Raw genomic sequence first — 22,979 nt, forward strand, 5'->3', positions numbered from 1 at the left:
TCAATGTAAGTCTATAGGGTCAATGTAAGTCTATAGGGTCAATGTAAGTCTATAGGGTCAATGTGAGTCTATAGGGTCAATGTGAGTCTATAGGGTCAATGTGAGTCTATGGGGTCAATGTTAGTCTATACGGTCAATGTGTCTATAGGGTCAATGTGAGTCTATGGGGTCAATGTGAGTCTATAGGGTCAATGTGAGTCTATGGGGTCAATGTGAGTCTATAGGGTCAATGTAAGTCTATAGGGTCAATGTGAGTCTATGGGGTCAATGTAAGTCTATGGGGTCAATGTAAGTCTATAGGGTCAATGTAAGTCTATAGGGTTAATGTAAGTCTATGGGGTCAATGTGAGTCTATAGGGTCAATGTGAGTCTATGGGGTCAATGTGAGTCTATAGGGTCAATGTGAGTCTATGGGGTCAATGTAAGTCTATAGGGTCAATGTAAGTCTATGGGGTCAATGTGAGTCTATAGGGTCAATGTAAGTCTATGGGGTCAATGTGAGTCTGTAGGGTCAATGTGAGTCTATGGGGTCAGTCTATAGGGTCAATGTGAGTCTATGGGGTCAATGTGAGTCTATAGGGTCAATGTGAGTCTATGGGGTCAATGTGAGTCTATAGGGTCAATGTAAGTCTATAGGGTCAATGTAAGTCTATAGGGTCAATGTGAGTCTATAGGGTCAATGTAAGTCTATAGGGTCAATGTAAGTCTATGGGGTCAATGTGAGTCTATAGGGTCAATGTGAGTCTATGGGGTCAATGTGAGTCTATAGGGTCAATGTGAGTCTATGGGGTCAATGTAAGTCTATAGGGTAAATGTAAGTCTATGGGGTCAATGTGAGTCTATAGGGTCAATGTAAGTCTATGGGGTCAATGTGAGTCTGTAGGGTCAATGTGAGTCTATGGGATCAGTCTATAGGGTCAATGTGAGTCTATGGGGTCAATGTGAGTCTATAGCGTCAATGTGAGTCTATGGGGTCAATGTGAGTCGATAGGGTCAATGTAAGTCTATAGGGTCAATGTAAGTCTATAGGGTCAATGTGAGTCTATGGGGTCAGTCTATAGGGTCAATGTGAGTCTATGGGGTCAATGTGAGTCTATAGGGTCAATGTGAGTCTATGGGGTCAATGTGAGTCTATAGGGTCAATGTAAGTCTATGGGGTCAATGTGAGTCTATAGGGTCAATGTGAGTCTATAGGGTCAATGTAAGTCTATGGGGTCAATGTGAGTCTATGGGGTCAATGTGAGTCTATGGGGTCAATGTTTAAACCTGTGAAGGGGTCTTGGTTTGCGCAGAGGTGTGTGAAGAGGTGCGATTGTGAAGTACATTACATACGCATGCTACGTACGTATGCACTTACACACGTACACACGCTACGTACGCATTCTACGTGTGCACGTACACACGCCACGCACGCTACACATGTACACGCACGTACGCTACACATGTACACGCTACACATGTACACGCCACACGTGTACACGCCACACGTGTACACGCCACACGTGTACACGCCGCACGTGTACACGCCGCACGTGTACACGCCACGTGCGGCCACTCGAGCGTCCGTTGCATCCCGACAGTCGTCTGTGCGTGTTTAGAATCGTGACAACTTTAAAAAAATTAAAGATTGTTCCACCCCTCCCTCCCTCTCCACCCCGCCCCTCCACCCCTCCCCTCCACCCCCCTCCGCCCCGCCCCTCTCCACCCCCTCTCCGCCCCGCCCCTCTCCGCCCCCGTCTCCCAACGTGTGGTGGCTGCTTCTCTCTCCCCGGCCCCGCCTGAACCCCCCACCCACACACCCGGCCGGCCTCCCTCAACGTAGTGCAAACGGGGGGGGGGGTGGCTGAGGGCACGTGACGTCCGCTACGTCACAGTGTCCTCCCTCCTCACTCCAGATTGGTCGCCGCAAGTCACCTGATCGATTCCCTCGTCTCCTCCCTCCACCAATAGGCACTCCTCGTCGTCGTCGTCACACCTTGTGCAAATAATCCTCGATTCCGATTGGTCGCTTGCAACCGATTGAGTTTCTAACGAGCTCGGCATTTCGCCGCCACGGCAACCTCGTCCTCACCGCCACGGCAACCTCGTCCTCACCGCCACGGCAACCACGTCGTCACCGCCACGGCAACCACGTCGTCATTGCCACGGCAACCACGTCGTCATCGCCACGGCAACCTCGTCCTCACCGCCACGGCAACCACATCCTCACCGCCACGGCAACCTCGTCCTCACCGCCACGGCAACCTCGTCCTCACCGCCACGGCAACCACGTCGTCATCGCCACGGCAACCACGTCGTCATCGCCACGGCAACTTCGTCACCGCCGCCACGGCAACCTCGTCCTCATCGCCACGGCAACCTCGTCGTCCTCACCGCCACCACGACAACCGCGCCGTCGTCGCCTCGGCAACCGCGTCGTCGTCGCCTCGGCAACCGCGTCGTCGTCGCCACGGCAACCGCGTCGTCGTCGCCACGGCAACCGCATCGTCGTCGCCAATGGCAGCGGTTTGGAGGCCGTTTGCGGTTCCAATGTAAATGTGCAGTCTGTGGGCGCTACCACCCCCCTCAGGCCAAACGCCGTCAATCACCACCACCACACCACCACCATCACCACCACCACCACCATCACCACCACCATCACCACCACCACCACACCACCACCACCACCACCACACCACCACCACCATCACCACCACCATCACCACCACCACCACCACACCACCACCACACCACCCCGGCACCCGTGAACATGAAGCCCTTTTACACTTTGTACTCGTACACTTGAAGAAAAAATAAACAAAATAAAGCTAACCGTGCACCGTCCACGCCCACCGCCAAACCGGACATCTTTGATTCCATCTCCACTTGGGAGGTCCCCCCCCACTCCCTCCCCCCCCCTCTCTCTCTGTGTGCACGCAAGAGAGAGGCGGAGTGATCCCGTGACCCTGTGGGCACGGTGACCCCCTGCGGGAGCCACAAAGACTCCTCTCTGGCATGCGCGACGATGCCCCGCGGCCTGCTCTCGAATCTCTCTTCCTCATCGCCACCCCCCCCCTCGCCACGTCGGCGGTAAATCCACCCCCCACCGTCGCGGCTGGCCGCCGGGCCACAATCCTCTCGCTGCACCGGCGCCGGTCCACCAACCCCACAAAGCCGCCACTAGCTCCACCCTGGAGTCTCCGTGGGGGGTTGGAGGGCAAGCGGATACCGGGGGTGGTTGCGTGGGTTGGCTGGGGCCTCACGGGGGGCCTCCTTCTCTGCCTGCCCAGCGGCCCCCGCGCTGGCGCAGCCGGCGGGGGCTGAGGGAGGGGCCGTCCCTCTCCCTGGCGTTTGGGCTCCCGGGGTGGGCGGGGGGTCGCCCAGGCTACCGGTAGCCGGCACCGGTCGCCGGCACCGGTAGCTTGTGGTGCCGGAGGTCCCGGCGCCGGTCGCTGGAGGTGCCGGTGCCCCCCTGTGGCTGGCCGTGCCGGAGCCCCCGGTCGCTGGCACCGGTCGCTGGCGGAGCTCCCGGTCGCTGGCGGAGCCCCCGGTCGCTGGCGGAGCTCCCGGTCGCTGGCGGAGCTCCCGGTCGCTGGTGGAGCTCCCGGTCGCTGGTGGAGCCCCCGGTCGCTGGCACCGGTCCCTGGCCGTGCCGGAGTCCCCCGGTTGGTCGCGTGGCAGAAGAGCCGGGCCGGTGGTTGGGGGGAGCGAGCGGGGAGCTGCCACCGGCACCGCCGCCGCCGCCGCCGCGACTGATGATCTCCAAAAGTGCCGACGGTAAAGTTTGGGCGCTGACGGCCCGATCTTCGTAGCCAGAATAGTTTTTATATTTTTTTGCAGATTTTTATTGTCGTATATATTTAATATTTACTCTTGTTGCGCTTATTAATTAATTCATTCATTGAATGATCTGTTGGGAGGCGGGAGGGAGGGGGGTACATGAGACGGAGGTTACAGAGACATCAACGCGTGGTTCACAACCACAGAGATGAGGGTACGCTTTGGTTCTATTGGGTAAAGTCACGTAGTAGGTAAAAAAATAAAATAACAAAAATCATGACGTTTCGGCCAAAACACAAGCGGCCTTCATCAGGTGAAGGGACGAGACTGTCTGGAGGACAGTGCTGGAGTGAGAGAAGCCACGCTCAGATCGCGACCTTTAAGCTGTGTGAGAAGAAACAAAGCGCCTTGACAAAGGAATTAGCATAGAATTTAGCATTGAAATGGCTGAGTGATTAGCTTGTAACTGGTCACAGAAATAGCTATGTTAAAGTCAGAGCATATACATCCGCAGAGGCACCTAGTACTCATCAAACAGGAGAATTTAGCGAAACACAACCACGCTCAGACAGCGGACCTTTAAACTGTGTGCGAGCAAACAAGGTGTTCTGACAAAGAAATTAGCATAAAAATTAGCATTTGATTTGCGGATTTTAGGAAAGAGGTGGTGTACGTGCCGGTGGACTTGCAGTTTGGCGCGGGGGGGGGGGAGGGGGAGTTTACCCATTGATGGTGTGAAAAGGGAATTTATAAGAGCTGCGAAAGTTTGGGGTACCACTACTTGAAAAAATATACTGTACCACTGAAATTAGTTTAATGTTTAGTTCGATTTAGAACATCTTTCCAATGGTTGCTTAATTTGAAACCATCTTCTCGGTTGAAATTGTGTCTGTGTTTGTAGATCTGAATTGCCTCGTGAACAAATCTCTGATAAAAACCCGTGGGTTTGCAAAGAACCTTGGTATCGGAGAAAATTATATCGTGATCACCCACAGGGTTGTAACAGTGATCAGCCACGGCAGAAGAATTCGTTTTACCGTGTTTCCAATCTGATTTGTGCTCGCGAATTCGGTCAGAGACATGTCGCTTTGTCTCCCCAATATAGCAATCACCGCAGGTACAACTCAATTTGTAAACCCCGGGGTACTGTAAGTCAGGAATGACATCCTTCACGGATGGGATCAGATCACGAATTTTGTGTACTGTATTGAACCGGACCTGGATCTTGTGTTTGTTTAGAATTTTGGAAATCTTTTTAGTAACGCCTGCTATATATGGAAGTGTGATGGTTTTGACCGGAGTATCAGGTGGTTGTTTCTGTATGGAGGGAGAGACAGCTTGGCGGATGGCACGGTCAGAGTAACCATTCCTTTTGAGGGCCAGGTGTACATGTTTTAATTCACTGGTCAGGTGGTGTTGGTCCAAAATGCAATGAGCCCTATGGTATAAAGTTTTGATGAGAGAATTCTTTTGGGCTGGGTGGTGGTGGGAATCAGGTTTCAAGTAGGAATCTGTGTGGGTGGGTTTCCTGTAGACAGAATGCCCCAATGAGCCATCAGATCTACTCTCAAACAGAACATCTAAGAATGGTAGCTTGCCATCTTTCTCCACTTCCATGGTGAATTTGATGGCGGGATGTCTGGAATTGATGTGGTGTAGGAAAAGGTTCAGACGCCATCCAGACTTCCACCCTCAGACCTTCCCTGTGGAAGAGATATGTGGATGACACTTTCGTCATTTGGCCACATGGCCTCCCAGCTTAAAGGTCCGTGGTCTGGGCGTGGTTGTGTTTCGCTAAATTCTCCTGTTTGATTTGTACTAGGTGCCTCGGTGAATGTATATGCTCTGACTTTAACATAGCTATTTCTGTGACCAGTTACAAGCTAATCACTCAGCTATTTCAATGCTAAATTCTATGCTAATTCCTTTGTCAAGGGGTGCCTCTGCGGATGTGTATACTTTAACTTAGCTATTTCAATGCTAAATTCTATGCTAATTCCTTTGTCAAGGGGTGCCTCTGCGGATGTGTATACTTTAACTTAGCTATTTCAATGCTAAATTCTATGCTAATTCCTTTGTCAAGGGGTGCCTCTGCGGATGTGTATACTTTAACTTAGCTATTTCAATGCTAAATTCTATGCTAATTCCTTTGTCAAGGGGTGCCTTTGCGGATGTGTATGCTTTAACTTTAACATAGCCATTTCTGTGACCAGTCACAAGCTAATCACTCAGTCATTTCAATGCTAAATTCTATGCTAATTCCTTTGTCAAGGCGCTTTGTTTCTTCTCACACAGCTTAAAGGTCGTGATCTGAGCGTGGCTTTTTTCACTCCAGGGCTGTCCTCCAGACAGTCTCGTCCCTTCACCTGATGAAGGCCGCTTGTGTTGTGGCCGAAACGTCGTGATTTTTGTTATTTTATTTTTTACCTACGTGACTTTACCCAATAGAACCAAAGAGTATGGATCCTTGCAGTCACGAAAGCTTTAAATCTAGAAGAGATGAGGGTGTTCACAATGGCCGGGTCAGAGACACTGAGAGTCTGGGTTCGAGCCCTGGGTCTGGGTGTCTCTCTCTCTCTGTGTCTCTCTCTCTGTGTATCTCTCTGTGTCTCTCTCTGTGTGTCTCTCTCTCTCTCTGTGTCTCTCTCTCTCAGGGTGTTCACAATGGCCGTGTCGGCTGGGATGCTGGGTTCGAGCCCTGGGTCTGGGTGTCTCTCTCTGTGTCTCTCTCTCTGTGTCTCTCTCTCAGGGTGTTCACAATGGCCGTGTCGGCTGGGATGCTGGGTTCGAGCCCTGGGTCTGGGTGTCTCTCTCTCTCTCTGTGTCTCTCTCTCTGTGTCTCTCTCTCTGTCTCTCTCTCAGGGTGTTCACAATGGCCGTGTCGGCTGGGATGCTTGGTTCGAGCCCTGGGTCTGGGTGTCTCTCTCTGTGTCTCTCTCTCTGTGTCTCTCTCTCTGTGTCTCTCTCAGGGTGTTCACAATGGCCGTGTCGGCTGGGATGCTGGGTTCGAGCCCTGGGTCTGGGTGTCTCTCTCTGTGTCTCTCTCTGTGTCTCTCTCTGTGTGTCTCTCTCTCTGTGTCTCTCTCTGTCTCTCTCTGTGTGTCTCTCTCTCTCTGTCTCTCTCTCTCTGTGTGTCTCTCTCTCTGTGTCTCTCTCTCTCTTTGTCTCTCTCTCTGTGTCTCTCTCAGGGTGTTCACAATGGCCGTGTCGGCTGGGATGCTGGGTTCGAGCCCTGGGTCTGGGTGTCTCTCTCTGTGTCTCTCTCTGTGTGTGTCTCTCTCTCTGCGTCTCTCTCTCAGGGTGTTCACAATGGCCGTGTCGGCTGGGATGCTGGGTTCGAGCCCTGGGTCTGGGTGTCTCTCTTTGTGTCTCTCTGTGTCTCTCTCTGTGTCTCTATCTCAGGGTGTTCACAATGGCCGTGTCGGCTGGGATGCTGTGTTCGAGCCCTGGGTCTGGGTGTCTCTCTCTGTGTCTCTCTCTCTCTGTCTCTCTCTCTCTCTGTGTCTCTCTCTGTGACTCTCTCTGTCTCTCTCTGTGTCTCTCTCTCTCTCTCTCTGTGTCTCTCTCTCTGTGTCTCTCTCTCTGTGTCTCTCTCTAAGGGTGTTCACAATGGCTGTGTCGGCTGGGATGCTGGGTTCGAGCCCTGGGTCTGGGTGTCTCTCTCTGTGTCTCTCTCTCTGTGTCTCTCTCTCTGTGTCTCTCTCTCTCTCAGGGTGTTCACAATGGCCGTGTCGGCTGGGATGCTGGGTTCGAGCCCTGGGTCTGGGTGTCTCTCTCTGTGTCTCTCTCTCTGTCTCTCTCTCAGGGTGTTCACAATGGCCGTGTCGGCTGGGATGCTGGGTTCGAGCCCTGGGTCTGGGTGTCTCTCTCTGTGTCTCTCTCTCTGTGTCTCTCTCTCTGTCTCTCTCTCAGGGTGTTCACAATGGCCATGTCGGCTGGGATGCTGGGTTCGAGCCCTGGGTCTGGGTGTCTCTCTCTGTATCTCTCTCTGTGTCTCTCTCTCTCTGTGTGTCTCTCTCAGGGTGTTCACAATGGCCGTGTCGGCTGGGATGCTGGGTTCGAGCCCTGGGTCTGGGTGTCAGATGAGACGATGGTTCTGTTTTGGATGAGTTAATGAATCAGCGGCAACACTCCTAGCGGCCGTGGTGCTGCAAGCGGCTGTTCACTACCTCGCCTGGCCTACAGGAGGTCGTGGGTTCAATCCCGACCCCTGACGCCTGCTGCTGCTGCTGTATTTTTAGAATCTGCGTGTCTCTCTCATCATCATCACGGTGGCTGTGAGAAGTTAACTACCTCGCCTGGCCTACAGGAGGTCGTGGGTTCAATCCCGACCCCTGACGCCTGCTGCTGCTGCTGTATTTTTGGATTCTCTCTCCCCTCCACAATGTCGAATCGCTGTCACGACGCGTTTCAAGGGTAGTTGCCTCCCGCTATGAATGTCCACGCGACCATCAGCCGCTCCGCTGAGCTGCTGCCAATTTGCCACGGCCCAGGGTCGATCCTAGCGACGTAGACGCTCGGCATTGGGCCCTGATTTGACCTGTAAAATAAGAAAACATGTCCACGTGGTGTGGATGTTTGTGGTGAAGGGGTGGTTGCCTTAACCTGGTTGGCCGTTGCCATGAAGGGCACGGTGCTGGGCGACGTGGTTGTCGTGGAGATGGAGGCAGGCGTGCCAGCGTGCATCATGGGAACTGTGACATCATCATCATCATCATCGTCGTCAGCGTCGTCACAGTCGCCATCACCACCACCACCATCATCATCATCAAAGTTATTCTTGCATTTATACAAATTTCATCTGCAGTAAAATTACAGTCTCCCCGAGTCTCACCCCAGACTCTGACCCTGAGACCCGGTCCCCTTATAGCCGCGAGACGTACCAATGTTCCCACTCCCGGGGGCCATGCAGAAGATTGATGCTGAAGGACCATTCCAAGTGGGAGAGAGACACGGGGGGGGGGGGGGGGGGGAGACAGGTAACGAATCTCAGTGGATTGTGGGTGAGGTTACGCAACAACGATCTGGCCAAGTCCGTGTCATTAACAGCCCTCCACCACCCAGCGCAGGCAAATCAATTAAGATCGCCGCGTGTTTACAAACTGTGATCATGTCAGCGACTATCCCAGCCGTATTTCAGCATCTCTCACTCGCTCGCCCATCCACCCACTCACCCACCCACTCACCCACTCACCCACCCACCCACCCACTCACCCACCCACCCACCCACTCACCCACCCACCCACCCACTCACCCACCCACTCACCCACCCACTCACCCACCCACTCACCCACCCACCCACCCACTCACCCACCCACTCACCCACTCACCCACCCACCCACCCACTCACCCACCCACCCACCCACTCACCCACCCACCCACCCACTCACCTACCCACCCACTCACCCACCACGCCACCCACCCCCCCACCCACCCACCCCCCCACCACGCCACCCACCCCCCCACCACGCCACCCACCCCCCCCACCCACCCCCCCACCACCCCCCCACCACGCCACCCACCCACCACCCCCCCACCACGCCACCCACCCACCACCCCCCCACCACGCCACCCACCCACCACCCCCCCACCACGCCACGGGGTTCCGCTACCTGGGTGCAGGAACGCCGCCTGCTGGGGGACGACGGCATAGCCAGCCAGAGCCTGGGGACAACACCACGTGACACCACGTGACACCACGTGACACTCACCACGTGACACTCACCACGTGACACTCACCGTGACATGTGACACTCACCACGTGACACTCACCACGTGACACTCACCATGTGACACTCACCACGTGACACTCACCGTGACACTCACCACGTGACACTCACCGTGACACTCACCGTGCCACTCACCGTGACACTCACCACGTGACACTCACTGTGACACTCACCACGTGACACTCACTGTGACACTCACCGTGACACTCACCACGTGACACTCACCACGTGACACTCACCACGTGCCACTCACCGTGACACTCACCGTGACACTCACCACGTGACACTCACCACGTGACACTCACCACGACACTCACCACGTGACACTCACTGTGACACTCACCACGTGACACTCACCGTGACACTCACCGTGACACTCACCACGTGACACTCACCGTGACACTCACCACGTGACACTCACCGCGCCACTCACCACGACACTCACTGTGACACTCACCACGTGACACTCACCACGTGACACTCACCACGACACTCACCACGTGACACTCACTGTGACACTCACCACGTGACACTCACCACGTGGCACTCACCACGACACTCACCACGACACTCACTGTGACACTCACTGTGACACTCACCACGTGACACTCACCACGTGACACTCACCACGTGACACCGTGACACTCACCACGTGACACTCACCACGTGACACTCACCACGACACTCACTGTGACACTCACTGTGACACTCACCACGTGACACTCACCACGTGACACTCACCACGTGACACTCACCACGTGACACCGCACGTCAATCCCGCACTCCCCCCACCCCCACTCTCCCACTCCCCACCCACCATAGCAGTGACAGCAGCTGCCGCCTGCTGCTGCTGCTGCTGGTGGTGGTGGTGGTGTAGGAGCTGCTGCTGCTGCTGCTGGTGGTGGTTGTGGCCAGCAGCGAAGAGGAAGTGCTGCTGCTGCTGCTGCTGTTGCTGCTGCTGCTGCTGCTGCGCCGCCTTGAGCCTGGCCTGCAGGTGAGGCGGCGGGTGGAAGTAGCGGCAGCGCTCCCTGCAGCACCGGCCCCTCACGTGGTCCATGCACACCGTCACCGCACCGCCACCGGCACCGGCACCGCCGCAGGAGGAGGAGGAGGAGGGGTCGGCAGGGGCCGCCGTGCCGCTCTCGGCAGCCGGGTGAGCAAAGCGGCACTCCGACTCACCCCGGCAGCAGCTGCCACGCAGGAACTCGCGGCACACCTGGGCCAGGGGAGCCGGGGAGAGGGGGGGGTGAGGAGGTGAGGAGGTGAGGAGGTGAGGAGGGTGAGGAGGGTGAGGAGGTGAGGAGGTGTTGACCACCCCGCCTGGTATACACGGGAGGCCGTGGGTTCAATCCCGAGCCTGACCAGGCCTGCTGCTGTATCTTTTAAATCTCTCGTCGTCATCATCGTCGTCGTCGTCATCATCGCAGCGGCGAGATGTTCACTACCTCGGACTTCGTCACACGCCACCCTGGTGGGTCACATGGCCCCTGGGTCACATGGTCCCTGGGTCACATGGCCCCTGGGTCACATGGCCCCTTGGTCACATGGCCCCTTGGTCACATGGTCCCTGGGTCACATGGCCCCTTGGTCACATGGCCCCTTGGTCACATGGACCCTGAGTCACATGGCCCCTGGGTCACATGGCCCGTTGGTCACATGGCCCCTTGGTCACATGGTCCCTGGGTCACATGGCCCCTGGGTCACATGGCCCCTGGGTCACATGGCCCCTTGGTCACATGGTCCCTGGGTCACATGGCCCCTGGGTCACATGGCCCCTGGATCACATGGCCCGTTGGTCACATGGCCCCTTGGTCACATGGTCCCTGGGTCACATGGCCCCTTGGTCACATGTCCCCTTGGTCACATGGCCCCTGGGTCACATGGCCCCTGGGTCACATGGCCCCTGGATCACATGGCCCGTTGGTCACATGGCCCCTTGGTCACATGGTCCCTGGGTCACATGGCCCCTTGGTCACATGTCCCCTTGGTCACATGGTCCCTGGGTCACATGACCCCTTGGTCACATGGCCCCTGGGTCACATGGCCCCTGGATCACATGGCCCGTTGGGTCACATGGCCCCTGGGTCACATGGCCCCTGGGTCACATGGCCCCTGGGTCACATGGCCCCTGGGTCACATGGCCCCTGGATCACATGGCCCGTTGGTCACATGGCCCCTGGGTCACATGGCCCCTGGATCACATGGCCCGTTGGTCACATGGCCCCTGGGTCACATGGACCCTGGGTCACATGGCCCGTTGGTCACATGGCCCCTTGGTCACATGGTCCCTGGGTCACATGGCCCCTGGGTCACATGGCCCCTGGGTCACATGGCCCGTTGGTCACATGGCCCCTTGGTCACATGGTCCCTGGGTCACATGGCCTCTGGGTCACATGGCCCCTTGGTCACATGGTCCCTGGGTCACATGGCCCCTGGGTCACATGGCCCCTGGGTCACATGGCCCGTTGGTCACATGGCCCCTTGGTCACATGGTCCCTGGGTCACATGGCCCCTGGGTCACATGGCCCCTGGGTCACATGGCCCCTGGATCACATGGCCCCTTGGTCACATGGCCCCTTGGTCACATGGCCCCTGGGTCACATGGCCCCTGGATCACATGGCCCGTTGGTCACATGGCCCCTTGGTCACATGGTCCCTGGGTCACATGGCCCCTTGGTCACATGTCCCCTTGGTCACATGGTCCCTGGGTCACATGGCCCCTTGGTCACATGGCCCCTGGGTCACATGGCCCCTGGATCACATGGCCCGTTGGGTCACATGGCCCCTGGGTCACATGGCCCCTGGGTCACATGGCCCGTTGGTCACATGGCCCCTTGGTCACATGGCCCCTGGGTCACATGGCCCGTTGGTCACATGGCCCCTTGGTCACATGGTCCCTGGGTCACATGGCCCCTGGGTCACATGGCCCCTGGGTCACATGGCCCGTTGGTCACATGGCCCCTTGGTCACATGGTCCCTGGGTCACATGGCCCCTGGGTCACATGGCCCCTGGGTCACATGGCCCCTGGATCACATGGCCCGTTGGTCACATGGCCCCTTGGTCACATGGTCCCTGGGTCACATGGCCCCTTGGTCACATGGCCCCTTGGTCACATGGACCCTGAGTCACATGGCCCCTGGGTCACATGGCCCGTTGGTCACATGGCCCCTTGGTCACATGGTCCCTGGGTCACATGGCCCCTGGGTCACATGGCCCGTTGGTCACATGGCCCCTTGGTCACATGGTCCCTGGGTCACATGGCCCCTGGGTCACATGGCCCCTGGATCACATGGCCCGTTGGTCACATGGCCCCTTGGTCACATGGTCCCTGGGTCACATGGCCCCTTGGTCACATGTCCCCTTGGTCACATGGCCCCTGGGTCACATGGCCCCTGGATCACATGGCCCGTTGGTCACATGGCCCCTTGGTCACATGGTCCCTGGGTCACATGGCCCCTTGGTCACATGTCCCCTTGGTCACATGGTCCCTGGGTCACATGACCCCTTGGTCACATGGCCCCTGGATCACATGGCCCCTGGATCACATGGCCCGTTGGGTCACATGGCCCCTGGGTCACATGGCCCCTGGGTCACATGGCCCCTGGGTCACATGGCCCCTGGGTCACATGGCCCCTGGATCACATGGCCCGTTGGTCACATGGCCCCTGGGTCACATGGCCCCTGGATCACATGGCCCGTTGGTCACATGGCCCCTGGGTCACATGGACCCTGGGTCACATGGCCCGTTGGTCACATGGCCCCTTGGTCACATGGTCCCTGGGTCACATGGCCCCTGGGTCACATGGCCCCTGGGTCACATGGCCCGTTGGTCACATGGCCCCTTGGTCACATGGTCCCTGGGTCACATGGCCTCTGGGTCACATGGCCCCTTGGTCACATGGTCCCTGGGTCACATGGCCCCTGGGTCACATGGCCCCTGGGTCACATGGCCCGTTGGTCACATGGCCCCTTGGTCACATGGTCCCTGGGTCACATGGCCCCTGGGTCACATGGCCCCTGGGTCACATGGCCCCTGGATCACATGGCCCCTTGGTCACATGGCCCCTTGGTCACATGGCCCCTGGGTCACATGGCCCCTGGATCACATGGCCCGTTGGTCACATGGCCCCTTGGTCACATGGTCCCTGGGTCACATGGCCCCTTGGTCACATGTCCCCTTGGTCACATGGTCCCTGGGTCACATGGCCCCTTGGTCACATGGCCCCTGGGTCACATGGCCCCTGGATCACATGGCCCGTTGGGTCACATGGCCCCTGGGTCACATGGCCCCTGGGTCACATGGCCCCTGGGTCACATGGCCCCTGGATCACATGGCCCGTTGGTCACATGGCCCCTGGGTCACATGGACCCTGGGTCACATGGCCCATTGGTCACATGGCCCCTTGGTCACATGGTCCCTGGGTCACATGGCCCCTGGGTCACATGGCCCCTGGGTCACATGGCCCGTTGGTCACATGGCCCCTTGGTCACATGGTCCCTGGGTTACATGGCCCCTGGGTCACATGGCCCCTGGGTCACATGGCCCCTGGATCACATGGCCCGTTGGTCACATGGCCCCTTGGTCACATGGTCCCTGGGTCACATGGCCCCTTGGTCACATGTCCCCTTGGTCACATGGCCCCTGGGTCACATGGCCCCTGGATCACATGGCCCGTTGGTCACATGGCCCCTTGGTCACATGGTCCCTGGGTCACATGGCCCCTTGGTCACATGTCCCCTTGGTCACATGGTCCCTGGGTCACATGGCCCCTGGGTCACATGGCCCCTGGGTCACATGGCCCCTGGGTCACATGGCCCCTGGATCACATGGCCCGTTGGTCACATGGCCCCTGGGTCACATGGCCCCTGGATCACATGGCCCGTTGGTCACATGACCCCTGGGTCACATGGCCCGTTGGTCACATGGCCCCTGGGTCACATGGCCCGTGGGTCACATGGCCCCTGGATCACATGGCCCGTTGGTCACATGGCCCCTTGGTCACATGGTCCCTGGGTCACATGGCCCCTTGGTCACATGTCCCCTTGGTCACATGGCCCCTGGGTCACATGGCCCCTGGATCACATGGCCCGTTGGTCACATGGCCCCTTGGTCACATGGTCCCTGGGTCACATGGCCCCTTGGTCACATGGCCCCTTGGTCACATGGCCCCTGGGTCACATGGCCCCTGGATCACATGGCCCGTTGGGTCACATGGCCCCTGGGTCACATGGCCCCTGGATCACATGGCCCGTTGGTCACATGGCCCCTGGGTCACATGGCCCCTGGATCACATGGCCCCTTGGTCACATGGCCCCTTGGTCACATGGCCCCTGGGTCACATGGCCCCTGGATCACATGGCCCGTTGGGTCACATGGCCCCTGGGTCACATGGCCCCTGGGTCACATGGCCCCTGGGTCACATGGCCCCTGGGTCACATGGCCCCTGGATCACATGGCCCGTTGGTCGCATGGCCCCTGGGTCACATGGCCCCTGGATCACATGGCCCGTTGGTCACATGGCCCCTGGGTCACATGGCCCGTTGGTCACATGGCACCTGGGTCACATGGCCCGTGGGTCACATGGCCCCTGGATCACATGGCCCGTTGGTCACATGGCCCCTTGGTCACATGGTCCCTGGGTCACATGGCCCCTTGGTCACATGGCCCCTTGGTCACATGGCCCCTGGATCACATGGCCCGTTGGTCACATGGCCCCTGGGTCACACGGCCCCTGGGCCATACCTCGAGGCGGTCTGTGCGGGGTGCCACGTGCAGGGCCTGCAGGTGGCCCGGGGGGCCCCCCCCGCCGCCCACCGGCAGGACGACGCCGGCACCCCCGGGGGGCGGCAGGAGGTCGTGCGGGACCAGGCCCAGGCCTGGAGGCACGGGGCCCAGGTAAGGGCCGAAACCCTGGGGCCCGGCGCCCGCCCCCGGGGAGCCCAGGCCCAGACCAGCGCCGAAAGGAAAGATCTGAGGAGGAGGAGGAGGAGGCAGACAGAGAGAGACACTCACTCACTTACTCACTTACTCACCTACTCACTCACTCACCCACTCACTCACTCACTCACCCACTCACTCACTCACTCACCCACTCACTCACCCACTCACTCACTCACCCACTCACCTACTCACTCACTCACTCACCTACTCACTCACTCACTTACTCACTCACCCACTCACCCACTCACTCACCCACTCACTCACTCACCTACTCACTCACCCACTCACTCACTTACTCACTCACTCACCCACTCACTCACTCACTCACCCACTCACTCACTCACCCACTCACCCACTCACTCACTCACTCACCCACTCACTCACTCACCCACTCACCCACTCACTCACTCACCCACTCACTCACTCACTCACCTACTCACTCACTCACCTATTCACTCACTCACTTACTCACCTACTCACTCACTCACCCACTCACTCACCCACTCAACTCACCCACTCACTCATTCACTCAATCAATCACTCACTCACTCACTTACTCACTCACTCACCCACTCACTCACCCACTCACCTACTCACTCATCCACTCACTCAATCACTCACTTACTCACTCACCCACCCACCCACTCACTCACTCACCCACTCACCCACTCACTCACTCATACACTCACTCACTCACTTACCCACCCACTCAATCACTCACTCAATCACTCAATCACTCACTCACTCACTTACCCACCCACTCCATCACTCACTCACTCACCCACTCACTTAGCCACCAACTCAATCACTCACCCACCAACTCACCCACCCACTCACTCACTCACTTACCCACCCACTCAATCACTCACTCAATCACTCACCCACCCACTCAATCACTCACTCAATCACTCACTCAATCACTCACTCAATCACTCATCCACTCAATCACTCACTCAATCAATCACTCACTCACTTACCCACCCACTCAATCACTCACTCACTCACCCACCTACTCACTCACTCAATCACTCACTCATCCACTCACTCACCCACTCACTTACCCACCCATTCAATCACTCACCCACCCACGCACTCAATCACTCACTCACTTTACCCACCCACTCAATCACTCACTCACCCACCCACCCACTCAATCACTCACTCACTCACTTACCCACGCCACTCAATCATTCACTCAATCACTCACTCACTCACCCACTCACTCACCCATTCAATCACTCACCCACCCACCCATGCACTCAATCAGTCACTCACTCACTTATCCACCCACTCAATCAATCACTCACTCACCCACTCACTCATCCACCCATTCAATCACTCACCCACCCACACACTCACTCACTCATTCACTCACCCACCCACTCAGCCATCCACCCACTCACTCAGCCATCCATCCATCCACCCGCCCACCCACTCATCCATCCACCCACCCCACCCCGCCCACCCAGAAATCCCATGCACCCACTGACCCATTCACCCATTCACCCACCCACCGACTCACCCTCTCACCCACTGACCCACCCACTCACCCACCCCAGCCCACTCACCATCCCGTTGACAACACTCACCAGGGACTGCATGGGCTGACCAGGCAGTACGGCCGGTCCGGCCAGGCTGTGCATCTGCTGGGTGAGCAGCTTCTGCTGGATGAGATTGTTCCTCCCGTTGATCTCCAGCTGTGTCTTCAGGTGTGGCGGCGGGTGCAGGTACTTGCAGTTCTCCCTGGTGCAACGGCCCTGCAGGACAGATGGGACGGTGATCGCCGCTCGCTCCGAGCCGCGAGTGGGCGGGCGGGCGGGCGGGCGAGTCGGCCCATGGGCTTGTAATCACCAACACGCTGTTCCCGCATCGGCGCATCCACACAACATCGTGCACGCCGGGTCCAAGCGAGAACATCTGCTGGACTACGTAGTGACGGACCGGCGGATGCGAGCCCATGTCCTTGACACCAGGACCTACCGTGGAGCTGATGTGCCCTCTGACCATCGACTAGTCATCTGTAAGATGCGCCTGCCATTCTTCCGCTCTGGTGGTGGGTGTATACCCAGGACCCCATTCCGACCTAAAGTGGCCTGGTCTCAGTTATCTGATGAAAGTTGCAAGCGAGAATTTCATCATCGCTTGCGGCTGGGGTTGGCATCGTCCCCCACTCCTCCTGCTGTCGAGGGTAAATGGGCGAGGTTTAGGACTGTCACTCATGCAGCTGCATTGGCTGCTTTGGGTACGCGGTCCAGACCTCCCCAGAGACCCTGGCTGACAGAGGAGGTGTTCAGGATATTTGAGAAAAAGCGACAGGCCCACTGTCATGGGCTACAGAATCCCACGTGAGAGAATGAGGAGGCTTACCGCAGCCTTCGCTCGGAGGTTCGGAGAGCCGTGAGGCGCTGCAAGGATGGGTGGTGGTCGCGGGTTGCTGAGGAGATGGAGTCTGCCTCAGTGGCCCGCGATCACAAATCTCTATTTAACTCCATCAAAAAAGTAACCTGCAGTGCCACACCTATTCCCATCATTTGGGGAAAAAACGGTGATCCAATCTCCGACCCCCAGGAACAGGTTTGCAGATTTGCTGAGAATTTCTGTGAGGTCCTGGGGGAGGGAAAATCCCTCAGCCAGGAAAACATCATGGGACAAATGGGGATGACCCTGCTGAGGCTGTGGTGCCTGCGAGTGGCTGGCTGAGGTGCCATCTGTTCAGGAAGTACTGAGGGCGATCCAGAGTCTGAGACCAGGAAAGGCAGCGGGCAGAGATGATCTCCCAAGCGAAATGCTGAGGGAGGGTGGCGTTTGTGCACAGACTGCCCAATATGACATCATAACAACAGTCTGGACCACTGGACGGGTTCCGCAGGATTGGAAGGATGCCCTGGTGGTCCCCCTCTTTAAGAAGGGGGATCGCACAGACTGTAACAACTACAGGGGCATCTCACTCCTCAGTGTGCCGGGAAAGGTCCTGGCAAGGATTATTCAACATCGCCTCGCCAGGCACGCTGAGGAGAGGCTTGCGGAGCCCCAATGCGGTTTCAGGAAAGGGCGGTCCTGCACAGATGCCATATTTTCTGTCCGTCTGCTGCAGCAGAGGTGTAGGGAATTCCAGCAAGACCTACATCTCTGCTTTATTGACCTGGTCAAGGCCTATGATACCATCAGTAGGCCTATGCTCTGGGTTGTTCTTCGTGCTTTTGGAGTTCCTGACCCTCTGCTCACGATCATTAAGGACCTTCATGATGGTGAGCAGGCCCGGGTAAAACTACGTGGCCGGGAGTCAGAGCCATTCCCTGTACACCTTGGGGTGCGACAGGGATGTCCTCTGGCTCCCACATTACTTAACATCTATTTTGACCACGTAGTTCGTGAAGCCTTCAATAGCTGTACCGGGGGAATCTCCATATGGTACAGATATAATGGGAGGCTGATTGATGCCCGGGTGCGGTCAAGGGATGGCTCCCTATTGCTCAACCACGTTATGTATGCTGATGATTTGGTAATAGCTGCTCAGTCAGAGGAGGAGTTGGAGATGCTGCTGCTGAGACTGGAGCGTGCCACTAAGAGGTGGGGCCTTACCATCAGCCCCACCAAAACTAAGCACCTGCCTGGGTATTTTGTACCATCGGACACTCCACCCCCACAACTCCCAATCGGTGATGGGGCAGTTGTGGAGAGAGTGGAGAGTTTCCCATACCTGGGCAGTGTGCTTATGACTGGCTCCAGTATAACAGCAGAGGTCTCACTCCGAATCAGTCGAGCAGCAATATATTTTCATCGGTTGCGTAACGCTGTGTGGAAGCTACCTGGTCTGTCGCTCCGCACTAAGCTTCAGGTCTTCTCGGCCACGGTCATTCCCTCCCTTCTCTACGCTTGCAAAACGTGGACCCCCCTAATGGAACATCTTCGCCAGTTAGAAACATTTAGGCTGGCCTGCCTACGATCCATCCTGGGTTTAACCAGACTGGATTGTGTGAGGAGCTCACAAATCCTTGAAAGATCTGGGCAAGGTCCCATCGGTGAGCTCCTCCGGCGGGCAAGGCTGCGATGGCTGGGTCACGTAGCCCGCATGCCCAGCCACCGCATGCCGAAACAGCTTTTGTTCGGCCGGATTGAGGGGGCTAAGCGGGCGCGGCACGGGCTAGAGAAGAGATGGAGTGATGTGGTACAGGAGGACGTGGAGCTGAGTGGACTTGCCGATGACTGGTACCAGCGGTGTCAAGATCGGCCTCTGTGGAGGAGGCTCGTGAAGGACGCTACTGGGCAGTTGGAGGCAGTCGCCCTCCAACAACAACGGAGGACGGAGGAGCGACGCTCAGAACAACGAGCGGAGCGCCGGGTGGCTAAAGCACAGCAGGTTGGCACAGTAGGGGGCACAGGTGGTGCATCAGCCAGTCATCTCAGTCAGTCGACCCGTGGCACCTGGGTCTGCCCCGTGACCTCTTGCCAGCGGGCGTTCGACACTTCACGTGGCCTCAGGGTGCACATAGCCTGGCACAAGCGTCGTGGTGACGTCACCGCCACTTAATGGCGAATGGCGGTTGTTGTTGTTGTGTGTGCGAGTGCGTGTGAGTGTGTGTGAGTGTGTGAGCGAGTGTGTGAGTGTGTGTGTGAGCGAGTGTGTGAGTGCGTGAGCGAGTGTGTGTGTGTGAGTGCGTGAGTGTGTGAGTGTGTGTGAGTGCGTGAGTGCGTGAGTGTGCGAGTGTGTGAGTGTGTGTGAGTGCGTGAGTGTGTGAGTGTGTGTGTGCGAGTGTGTGTGAGTGTGAGTGCGAGTGTGCGAGTGTGTGTGAGCGCGTGCGAGTGTGTGAGTGTGTGTGAGCGCGTGAGTGTGAGTGTGTGTGTGCGAGTGTGCGAGTGTGTGCGGGCGTGCGTGCGCGGGCTCGCCTTGAGCGAGTCGAAGCAGGCGGTGACGCGGCCCCCCTCCACGTGGCACGCCGCTGAGGGGTGGGCAAAGCGGCAGTCGGCGTGGGGCCGCGTGCAAGCCCCCCGCTGGAACTCACGGCACACCTCCAGCGTGAGCCAGCGGGGGTCGCGGGCCGCGTCGCGCACCACAGCCACCGCCTGCTGCTGCTGGTGGTGCTGCTGGTGCTGGTGGTGCTGCTGCTGCTGCTGCTGGTGGTGGTGGTGGTGCGCCACCAGCGACGGAGACAGTGACGGAGACGGCACCGCCTCCATGCCCTCCTCCTCCTCCACTCCTCCTCCACTCCTCCTCCACTCCTCCTCCACTCCTCCTCCACTCCTCCTCCACTCCACCTCCACTCCACCTCCACTCACGCCACTCCGCCTCCACGCCTCCTCCTCCTCCTCCGCTCACCGCTCACCGCTCACCTAGAGGCCCCCAACTCAGTGAGGCTTGAGCGGTGGTTGAGAGAAAATGGCGATGACGGTGGTGGTGGTGGCGGCGGTGGTGGCGGTAATGGTGACGATAGTGTTGGTGATGATGATGGTCCGGCAAAAACAAGCCCCTACCTCCACGTGGTGCCGGACGGGCAACGCTGTGGTGGGCAGTGCCGTGGGCGGAGGGCCAACTGAGATTGGCCCCTCCCCTCATGGCGTCTGTGACCACCACAGTGGCTAAACGGGGGCTCTGGACGCGTGCGGGGGGCTGGTGACCCCTCCACCTTCAATAAATTACCACTAAACCACGTGAAACATATCTAATAAATAAGCTTGTGCCAGAGGCCCCGGGGGGCCCGGCGTCTATGACGTCTCCTGGCCAAACCCCAATTGGCGGAGCCAGGAGATTGAATATCTACCCTCGGGGCTCCTCCAGAAACAACAAAAAACCACTTCGTGTGGCCACGTGGAATGTTCCAACGCTCACTGCGGAGGAGAGGCTGCCACTCCTCTGTCGGGAGCTGGACCGGTACCGCCTGGATCTCTGTGGCATTCAGGAGGTCTGGTGGACCAGTTCTGGCTCCGGCCACCAAGAGGGGTGGACAGTCCTCTACTCGGGGCAGGAGACCACCAAACAACAGGGTGTGGCTCTTCTTCTGAACAAAATAATGAAGGGGGCGTGGGAGCGTGGCGGTGAAGTGTGGGAAGCTGTAAGCCCCAGGCTACTTTGGGCTCGCCTTCCAATCAACCGGAGGCGAGGAGTGGTGGTCGTGGTTACTTATGCCCCCACCGAAGACGAACATCCGTGGAGGGATGCAGGCAAGGCCGATGAGTCGGATGCCTTCTATGACCTCCTGTCACAGGTGCTGGCTAAAGTGGCCCCTCGGGATAGAGTCATCTTGTAGGGTGACTTCAATGCCCGAGTTGGTCATGATACTGGCACCTGGTCTGGAGTGATTGGAAGGCATGGGCCAGATCAGCTCAATAACAACGGTTGGAGGCTGCTAGATTTTTGTGCAGCCCATGGGCTTGTAATCACCAACACGCTGTTCCGGCATCGGCGCATCCACACAACATCATGGATGCATGCCGGGTCCAAGCAAGAACATCTGCTGGACTGCATAGTGACCGACCAGCGGATGCGAGCCCATGTCCTTGACACCAGGACCTACCGTGGAGCTGATCTGCCCTCTGAACAGAGAACCCGGAGTAAAATCCACGCGACCACCACGGGGAGACAGAAAGAAAGACACAAACTCAAAATAAACAGCAGCAGCAGCAGGCGTCAGGGTCGGGATGGTACCGCGACCTCCTGCGTACCAGGCGAGGTAGTCAACATCCGGGCACATGGGGAGCTGTAGCTGGTGACTTACACTGACAAGCCCTTGATGCAGACTTCGTGGTGACCTGGAACACAGGAAGGGTTGGGGTTTGCGCACGCCTGTTACACGCCTGTTACACACACGCGTGTTACGCACGTGTTACACACACGCACGTTACACACGCGTGTTACACACATGTTACACGCACGTTACACACACGCACGTTACGCACGCGTGTTACGCACGTGTTACACACACGCCTGTTACACACACGTGTTACACACACGCACGTTACACATACGCACGTTACGCACACGCGCGTTACACACGTTACACACGCGTGTTACACACATGTTACACACACGCACGTTACACACACGCACGTTACGCACGCGTGTTACACACATGTTACACACACGCACGTTACACACGCGTGTTACACACGTGTTACACACACGCACGTTACGCACGCGTTACGCACATGTTACACACACGCACGTTACACACGCGTGTTACACACGCGTGTGTTACGCACGTTACACACACGCACGTTACACAGAGAGAGACACACAGAGACACAGAGAGACACACAGAGAGAGACACACAGAGAGAGAGACACAGAGAGAGACACACAGAGAGAGACACACAGAGAGAGACACACAGAGAGACACACACAGAGAGACACACGCAGAGAGACACACAGTGACACACAGAGAGAGACACAGAGAGACGCACAGAGAGACACACAGAAAGACACACACAGAGAGACACAGAGAGAGAGACACACAGAGACACAGAGAGAGACAGAGAGACACACAGAGAGACACACAGAGAGACACACACAGACACAGAGAGAGACACACACAGAGACACAGAGAGAGACAGAG

The 22,979-nt window shown here is 57.5% G+C and overlaps 1 protein-coding gene across 1 annotated transcript in view; it reads right to left on the minus strand.

The window, feature by feature from the left end:
• Nucleotides 1-2,755: 2,755 nt before the first annotated feature.
• The window catches only part of LOC116956728 (muscleblind-like protein 3), a 35,286-nt gene continuing 15,062 nt past the window's right edge, over nt 2,756-22,979 (minus strand). Inside the window, exons 2-10 of the mRNA XM_076064521.1 lie at nt 22,144-22,177; nt 20,318-20,761; nt 17,020-17,187; nt 15,233-15,460; nt 10,306-10,704; nt 9,372-9,423; nt 8,643-8,681; nt 8,365-8,453; nt 2,756-3,889 (exon numbers count right to left, since the gene is read on the minus strand). Of these exons, the coding sequence (XP_075920636.1) occupies nt 3,878-3,889; nt 8,365-8,453; nt 8,643-8,681; nt 9,372-9,423; nt 10,306-10,704; nt 15,233-15,460; nt 17,020-17,187; nt 20,318-20,608 (1,278 nt within the window). The 5' untranslated portion in view covers nt 20,609-20,761; nt 22,144-22,177 and the 3' untranslated portion in view covers nt 2,756-3,877. The remainder of the gene's footprint in view (nt 3,890-8,364; nt 8,454-8,642; nt 8,682-9,371; nt 9,424-10,305; nt 10,705-15,232; nt 15,461-17,019; nt 17,188-20,317; nt 20,762-22,143; nt 22,178-22,979) is intronic.

This window comes from Petromyzon marinus, unplaced genomic scaffold, assembly GCF_048934315.1.
Source record: "Petromyzon marinus isolate PM22_M1 ecotype Great Lakes invasive population unplaced genomic scaffold, UKy_Petmar_22M1.pri1.0 PM_Scaffold_5, whole genome shotgun sequence".
Taxonomy (NCBI): Eukaryota; Metazoa; Chordata; class Hyperoartia; order Petromyzontiformes; family Petromyzontidae; genus Petromyzon; species Petromyzon marinus.